At 55.6% G+C, this 8,695-nt stretch overlaps 1 protein-coding gene across 3 annotated transcripts in view; it reads right to left on the reverse strand.

Moving 5' to 3' along the window:
- Positions 1-8,695, reverse strand: part of GRIK3 (glutamate ionotropic receptor kainate type subunit 3) — a 228,544-nt gene that overhangs the window by 39,843 nt on the left and 180,006 nt on the right. For 2 of the 3 annotated variants that reach the window (XM_040469503.1, XM_040469514.1), the window contains exon 10: positions 2,641-2,844. In XM_040469503.1, coding sequence (XP_040325437.1) covers positions 2,641-2,844 — 204 coding nt within the window. Of the gene's footprint in view, positions 1-1,308; positions 1,756-2,640; positions 2,845-8,695 lie in introns of those variants that run through there. The other variant, XM_040469511.1, reaches the window with a different exon arrangement.

Here is an 8,695-nt window from a genome sequence, read left to right on the forward strand (position 1 = left end):
TGGCATGGGACAGAGGTGAGCAGAGTGTCAGAGGAGGACTGAAGTCTTGCTGGTCAGAGGCTCCACCTGGGGCCTCCAAATGGGCCTCGGGGGTCAGATTCTTGCAAAGGCAGGCATTCATCACTTTTACGTCTACGTTCAGATCCCTAATAAGAAAGTAATAATATTGCCAAGCCTTTACCACGCTATCTATGAGCTAGCGAGAAGACTAATTATCTGACGACACTAATAAATGGTTATGATGTTATTAAAAATGGCACCAAGCTAGGATTTATAGGCTCATCAATTGTAGGGAATCGGGTTTAACAAGGTCCCCTGCATGTCCCGTCAGGGCCCGCGCCTTGATGGATACTGGGCTGCACGGAGGCCACAGACGAGGCCCCCTCTTTTCCCCAGCTGAGGGTCAGCTTACAGAGGTCTGGTTGCTGCTGGGTTTTTCTGATCCACCCCCTTGCAAACGCTCTCCAAAGCTCTGGATGCTGGAGATGCTGTGACTGAGGAGGCTGGCACCAGCCCAGCTCACTTCCACATGTGGCCTCCGCTCTCTGTGTGACCCCCTCTTCCCCCGCAGCCCCGCCGGCCTCTGCAAATGACAGGCTCGGAACCCACCGGGGGCCCCGCGTTCCAGAGCCCCACTCACAGAGCAGGAGTGGGGAAGCTGATAAATGGAGATGCCTCTGGGGCCTGCTGACTAATTTCCATAATAATTATAGTTATTACTAATAATGGTGACAACACCACTCCCTTCCGTTTATATTGAATTCCACGATCTAGGAGTGCTCCCCTACCAGCTCTCTCCTCCCAGCCACTCAACACGCTGGGAAGAACGCAGGGCAGGTATTATTGTATTCTCACTGTTGAGTTAGAAAGTGGAGTTCAGGGACACAGAGGTACTTCCTGAAGCCCCCTCCCCCGGCCTCGAAGGAATAACCATAAGGATAAAGACGAAAACAAAGCAAGTACTGACATAATGCACATGGGTGAACGTAGCCCTCCCGACAACCTATGGGGCTGGTTCTGTTACCATCATTCCCATTTTACAGATAGGGGGACTGAGACATAGAGAGGCCAAGACGCTTGTCCAGGGCACACAGTAGCAAGGGGCAGAGTGGGAATCAAGCGCAGCCCAAGTTCATGCCCTTTACCCATTACAGCCTCTCTACCGGCCTTCCACAGGAGCCCGATTTCCTGGGGCCTAGGAAATGATGCCAAGGTAAAGCTCTTCAGGAGCCTTCCCACTCTGAGCTCCAGCTCCCTCCCTTCCAAGTCTCCAAAGTCCCTGCTGGGCATTCCTTTCAGCAGGGGCTGGGCGGGCAGAAGAGTGACAACAGTCCCAGAGTCCCAGCAGCTGGTACTTTTCAGGCAAAGGTCTGAAGCCTACCTCTCTGCCCTGGCTCCTGCCACAGATGGCTCTTTGCAGAGGTTGGACAGAGCTTCAGAAAGCAGAGAGCCTCCAAAGATTTTGCCGCTTGGAAATCCCAGCTCCCCCACTTACTAGCCGTGGGTCCTCACTCTCTCTGCCTCAGCTTCCTCATCTGTGAAAGGGGTGGTGATAACAGTACCCACCTCACGGGCTTGTTGCGAGGAGAACTGAGAGAAGGGATAGAAGGGGGTCTGGCATAGGTTAGGGCCTTGCATACGTTAGCAGGTCCTTGATGAGCAATGCCTCTGGAAAGCTGAGGGCCCCCGGCTGGAAGGCAGGCAATGTTTCTTACGTGCCAGCTGAGCCTGTGCTAACGGCTCCTCACTGAATTCCTGCAACAAATGCAGAAGCTTTGGTAGCTGTGGCTTACTCCTATTTTAGACGTGAAGACACTGAGACTCGGCGAGGTTGATGAACTTTCTCATCCCACACCTATCAGGTGGTAGAGTGGGGATCTGAACCTGTTCTATCCGACTGCAGCCCGGGCTCCCGACTTACTGCCTCTGACAAGCCTTCCTCTTACCGAGGGCTTGCCGTGGGCTGCACCCCGTGCCTCGTACCTCCCATCCCGTGTCACAATAATCCTATGAGGAAGGGAGGATTAACGCCCATTTGACGGATGAGGAAACCACTTACAGAGGTCCCCTGACCTGCCCCGGTTCACACAGCTGATGAGAAACGGCACTCGACCCTGGAGCCCCTGACTTCCCCCCACCTCCCTACCTTGTGGTGACCCTACACTGTGGCTTCTGTCTTCCTCCCAGGGTCCCATGAACCCCAGGCCCCTCCTACCAGCTGCTCCTTTGCCCCCCAAAGCTCTGCCTGTCTGCTTCCCTGGGTCACCTCCCCGTTCGGGCACAGAACTGCCCAGCTGGGCCTTGCCTGTCCCTTCACACAGCCCTCAGCTCCCTGCACCACCTGTCTCCCCCACGGGGCGCAAAGCTGTTCAGGCACCGATGAATCTACTCCGTGCCCTAAGTCACCAAAGTCACCAAAGTGGGGAAGGCTCGGTCAGATGGGAGGCAATACATTGGCGCAGGGCAACGTCTGGGACCCGGGGAGCATGAGCAAGGCAGGCCCAAGGCAGCTGGGTCCTCCCCAAGGTCACAACCTTTGTCTCCATCTTTCCTGCTCCCCGGAGCCCCCGCCTGCCAGGATGCCCCACCCTGATGTGTATGGACTTGGCCAAGCCTCCCAGGGGGTGCCCTCCCGCTTACATGGTCGATGAGCTCCTTGATCATGCCGTTCCATTGGCCCTTGTCATCCTGTGCCCCGTACTTCCCGTCTTCCACCAGCCGGATCTCGTAGGAGAAGCCGAGGATGTGGGCCAGCTCCTTCAGCAGGTCGATGCAGTAGCCCTCGAAGCGGTCATTCCCGAACAGCGTCCGGTCGGACTTCCGGAACATGACAAAGGGCTCCTCCTGCAGGGACAGAGGGGAGAGGGGCTGACCAAGGCTGAGTGGGTTGGGGGGAGAGCTCAGGCTGGAACTTCGGCTTGTGCGTCTAAGAAGCCTTGGGGGGCGGGGCCAGGGGGCTTAGAAGAATGGCCTGTTAAGTCAGGCCAACACTGTGCCTCACAAATAGGCACCTTCTAGCAGTCCCTGGCTCGAGGTGGACTAATTGTCCCCTGGTCACAGAGCTAGTAGGTGGTGGAACAGGCATTTGGACACAAGACGATCTGATTCTGAATCCCAGGCTCTCTGCTGCACCATCCATGAAGGCCAGCGGTTCTCAAAGAATGGTCCCCAACCAGCAGCACCCAGGAAGTCCTCAGAGATGCACACTCTCGGGCTCCACCCAGGCCACCGGGCCAGAAGCTCTGGGGTGGAGCCCAGGAATCTATTTTAAGACGCTCCCCTCCAGGGGATTCTGTTGTCTGCTCACCCTGCGGCACAAGGCTCTCCGTCCAGTATCCTCCCTGACTTCTCCCCCAAATACCTTCTCACGCCCCCCGATACCTCTCTCTCCTTCAGAGGATCTCAGTCTCCAGCATTAGGATTTGCTGTGGAGAGCCTAGCACGCAGCCCAGCAAGGGAGTGCTCGACAGACAGCGGCTGGCATTGCCTCCTCCCACCGTGACCTCACCCTTTCGGGGGTGGGGACCCACAACCCCATTTTACAGATGTAGTAAGGGAGCTCACGAGGACAAGTGACTGGTGTGAGCTCGCCCTGCTGGCACGGAGAGGATATGAACTCAGGCTTGTGTGGCCCCAGAGTGTAAGCTCTTAACCGCCTCACTGTGCCAGAGGCGCGGAGCCACAAGGGTGCCTCTCCCTGGTGGGCACGGGGTCCCCGGAGGGTAGCTTGTAGGGCACAGGGCCCCCTATCCCTTGTCAGGCTCCCTCCCTGCCAGGCGATGTGAGCCGCAAGGGGCTTAGAATAGGGCACAATTCTTATTTAAGAAACAAACCCCTCGCCGCCCTGCAGAGAACTCGAAGAGACAGGACAGACAGTGGAAAGTAGCCATTGATTGACCTTGTCCAGTCTGAGGTCCAGGAAATGAGGAACCGTGGGCTCTGCTGTGGCAAAATCCAGGCGCACAGCACTGTCCGGAACCTGGGTCAACACACAAGTCTGTGTTTCCACTGGCTGCATCCACCCAGCTGCACTGACAAACCCCTGTCACCAGGCTGCGGGAGACAAGCCACCTCTCAGCAAACTCAACGTTTACTGAGCTCCTACTATGCACCCGACACGGCCTTAAAGTCTCTCAAGGGTTGTTTGAGGCAGGCCTCACAGGCTTGCAAGACAGGTGACATTATCCCCATTCAATAGATGAGGAAAACTGAGGCTCAGGGAAGGTCAGTAAGTTGCTCAAAACTTACTGCAGGAACTGAACTGCAGTCTGATAGAGGCTAGCTCCAGTCCTTCATGCCTGTGGCCTCTTGTTGGGCCTTAATCTTCCCTAAAGCCACCTCAGCATCCCCACCCCCATGTCAGAATGCCTCAGGTCTTTAGCTGACAGGTGACACAGTAGCTGACAGAGGGCACGTGTCCTGGCAATCCCATGTGCACATGCCCACGAGAAGGCACACACCCGATTATGGACGTGTCTTACCATTTTGTCAACCAGAGTGGCTATTCCTCTGACACTGTGGGCCCGTGGGGCAGGGTGAGCAATGAAGTCCCCAGAGGACACCCTCACCGGAGAGTCTCAGAAGCAGGAACCCACCAGCAGCCTCTTACCGGGCTCCCGTGGGTTCAGGTGGCCCCAATTCTCTGGCCCTGTTCCTCCAGCACTGCTACCTTTCAAAAACCCCACCCCAGGACTCATTTACTCTAAATTTTCAACAGTCCTTCGGGATGCCTCACAGAAAGGATGGGGGGAGCGTGGGAAGCCCCAAAGGGTTCCCGCCTCTCCAGGAATTCTGAGAAAACCACCTCATAGCCTAACTGGGTGAACACTGGGTCCTTCAGCTAGACTCCATGCTGAATCTCTGAATCTCTGTGCCTCCTATCCCACCCTACAACCAAGTAGGCAGCTCACAAGGTCGGAGAAGAGAGCCCAGGTCGGGGCGGGGAAGGTTCTGGGGCTACTTGGAGAGAAGGGGGGGCTTTGGTTTGGGCACACATTGCCATTGTGCAAATCCGTCTCTGGGAAGGTGCTGCCCGAACCCTGGCAGGGGGCCTAGTGAGAGAGAGTTTCAGTCCTAACCTCTCCTTTTGCTTGGACATTCTTGTGCAGTGAACAACGTGCACCACTGTACCTGGCGGTGCCCTGATCTTAGCTCAAGGAAAGAACTGGAGAGAAGGTAATATCTCCCCCAGGGGGATCACCAACCACACACTGAATCCTGGGCACAATTTACCTCCTTCTGTAAAATGGGGATAATAATGGAACCTACCAGACAGGGTCGTTGTGAGGATAAACGAGTCAATCTGCGAAAAGCACTTACAACGGTGCCTGGCAAATGTAAGCTGCCAATATGACTTATTTATTTATTTATATCAATATCATTACCTTCTCTCTGTGTGCCGGGTAGTCCATTACTGCAGTGCCCTTTCCAGCCTAGAGACCATGCCCAAGGTCAGCAAAGGTTAAAAATCATAGCTGGCAGCCGAAAACCATTTCGGAAAAGGTCCCCGAGATAGCTCACTTCCTGACCCTCCCTCCACGCCCCTCCCTGGGCCTATTCTCTAAAATTAGCACTTCATTTGTGAAGCCACCACAGCCCCAGAATCTATACATCTCCATATAAATACGCTGCCTTCGGAGCAGCTGTAAAATGCCATTAATTTCGGGAAGTGCTTTGCGGATGGCATACATATTTAACAGCCAAAGCCCAGAGCATTAAAATGGTGCTCGCCTTAGTAATGTGTCTCTAGACCTGCAACATTTCCTAGGGGGTAATTCTGAACTCCGCCAACTACTTATTCATGGACTATTTCACAATTTATTACTGGAAATGTCCAGACAGCCAATTCACAAGCTCTCTCGGCTGCTAATCGATTGCTCAGCGAAGGTGCCCTCAATTTCATAACTTCACGCTCTTCTATTGCTCTGGGAGAACAGCCGTAGGAGCGGGGTAATATTTCTCTTCAACAAGTCACAGGAAACAGGGGTCCAGAAAAATAACCTTTTCCGACTTTTCGTTGCCAGGGCTCACTTAGTCTGGTTTCTCTCTGATCACTTATACCAACGTGAGAGCCGGGCCTTGTGGTCAGTTTTTCCCGGCGGCAGGACCTGTGGAGTTGGGAAGGGGTCGTTTGGGGGGGCCGGGGGGGGGGGAAGGATCCAGGGTGAGCTGCCGGGTATCAGCATTCCCAAGCCCCCTTCTGACACAGGCAGTGTTAACACACACCTGTATAAGCATCCACACCTGTACACAATGCCACGGGCACTAATACCCCCATTCTCGATGTCCTGTCTGCCCAGTCCTGCTTGGACACAGAAGCTGAAGGCCCTGGATCCAAGGCCTCGGTTGCTGCCTGTTAGAACCAGGACAGAGCATTGGGAGTCCTCCCGGCCCAGCAGGTGGGGCCCGGAGGGGTCCCTGGCCTGGGACGGTTCTCCCCGCCCACACCCTGGCCTCCCTTTGCTTTTCTCCTTCTCCTGTGGCCCGGCGCCATGGGTCCCGCCTGCCTGGGAGTCTTACGAGGGCCCAGCGTGCACAAGGCACAAATACACCCATCGGTGTGTATCCAGACACCCGGGTGTAGCTGGTCCAGTCCCACACCCACACACGTACCCACAGGCACGTCGACACCAGTGCTTTCTTCAGCAGCCCAGAGAACCCTGAACCTTCAAAGGCAGGGCCCCCAGGAGTGAGTCAGGTGCGTCTTCTCCATGTGTGAGCTGAGGTTGGGGTGGATGAATTTTTCAGGAGCCCGTGCAAGAGCAGAACCAGAGCAGAAGCCGGGGCCAGGCAAGGAGGGGGCGGGAGGGGGCAGGTGAGGGCAGGCTTCCAGGCTCTTGCTGCTGCAGTTTGACCTCAGGCACGGGAAAGGCCATCTGCAGCTTGGAGGGGCCGGGGGTGGGTGGGGGGAGTGGAGTCAGGGCTCTGTTCATCTGTGTGTCCAGGTTGAGCCGCGCTTTGCCCCTAACTCCAGGTTCCGGGCTAGGGGAGGAGAGGAGGCAGGTTTAGGGGCAGCCCACGGGGAGCTGTGGCCCCTCTGCCACACCCAGATTCCAGGAAAAAGAAAGAAGAGAGACCCCTCTCAATAGGGGTCCAGCCCTGTTCTCTAAGGGGAAAGTAGTTGGATGCTCCTGAACTGTGCTTCGGTACCCGCCTGTCACTCAAAGTGCCGTTGCCTGGACAACGCACTTCCAGGCCGGCTGGCCCACCCCACCCGTCAGTGCTCTCAGCGGGAGGTGCTGGCCCCGCTTTCACCAGCCAAGCAGGGTGGAGGTGGGGGCTGGGTTTTCAGCCAGAGCAGCTGGGGCTGGGCCACCCTCCGCCACTGGAGTAGCTGTCCCAAAGAGAGCACCCCCGCCCCCCCGGGGCTGTGAGACACTCAGACCACCCTGAGACTTTCAGGAGCATCTGGACCGGCTCTAAGTTTCCATGAAGGAGGCGCTAGGCCAGTCCTCTCCTGGGAGTGGGCTCCTCTCACTCAGGAGACTCGGGGGACATTTTCAGCCGGACACAGACTTCCTTGCAGACTAGCCCAAAGGCCGTGCGTCACATCATCCCCTGTCCCCATCAGGGATACTCCACAGGCTCTCTCTGCCATTTCTCTTCCTCCAGAAAAGACTGGGCTTCTCTCATTGACCCGCAGGGAGAAGCAGACCCTACTGTCCATGAGCTCGGGGCAGTGGGGATGCAGAGAGCAATCACGGGTCCCCCGCCCCCTGCCTCAGTCCATGTGAGCATCTGATACTGCAGGATGGGGTTAAGATGGTTGGTGGGACACGCCCTTCGGGTAGGTTGGTAGCTTTGTCAGAGGTCAAGGCAATAGGGGCCAGGGGTGGGGAATTAACCATGATGTCAGGCCCAGGAGCTCAGACCTTGGGCAGAGCGGATGAGAAGGTGGTGGTCGGGAGCTGCAATCTGACATATCGGTAGGAGACTAGAACTAGGAGGGACACCGGAGGTCAAGGTCACAAACCCTAAGGCCTCCAGGGGCCGGCCAGGGAACAAGGAGGCGAGAGGCAGCTGAGTGTCAGCAGTGGGTAGTGGTGGGGTGCTGTTGGACGCAAGTTCCAAGTCTGTAGGGTACCCTGTGCTGGAGAGAACCTCTGTGGTCATGGTCAGGGGTCAGTCTTCAGAGAAGTCCAGGGCTCAGCTGGGGACAGAAGCAGAGGTTTTCTCTACAACACTCTGCATACTGCACTAAGCCTGCGCTCTCTGGGGACCGGATCTAGAATCGGTAATAGTAATTAGTAACAATAGCAGCTACCATTTGGCATGCATTTATATGTATTAACGTATTTGTATTAATTACCAACAAATTACAGAATATAAATTATTCATTTATTGACTTATCTTCATGAATCACTCTGCCTCTCAACTCTATGGAGTAGACAGAGTTACCGCCATCTCTCTTTTTCAGGTGGGGAAACTGAGGCATGGAGCGGTTAGGCAGTTTTCCAGCGTCACAGGCTGGATAACAGTAAAGCCAGGGCTCAGACCCGAAGGTTTGTGGTCTTTTTTTTTTTTTTTTTTTTTAACATTTATTTAGTTTTGAAGGAGAGAGAGAGAGACAGACGGAGCGTGAGTAGGGGAGGGGCAGAGAGAGAGGGAGACACAGAATCCAGGCTCTGAGATGTCAGTACAGAGCCCGATGCGGGGCTTGAACTCACTAGCTGTGAGACCGTGACCTGAGCCGCAG

The sequence above is a fragment of the Herpailurus yagouaroundi genome, unplaced genomic scaffold (assembly GCF_014898765.1).
Source record: "Herpailurus yagouaroundi ecotype Mexico unplaced genomic scaffold, PumYag 77, whole genome shotgun sequence".
Taxonomy (NCBI): Eukaryota; Metazoa; Chordata; class Mammalia; order Carnivora; family Felidae; genus Herpailurus; species Herpailurus yagouaroundi.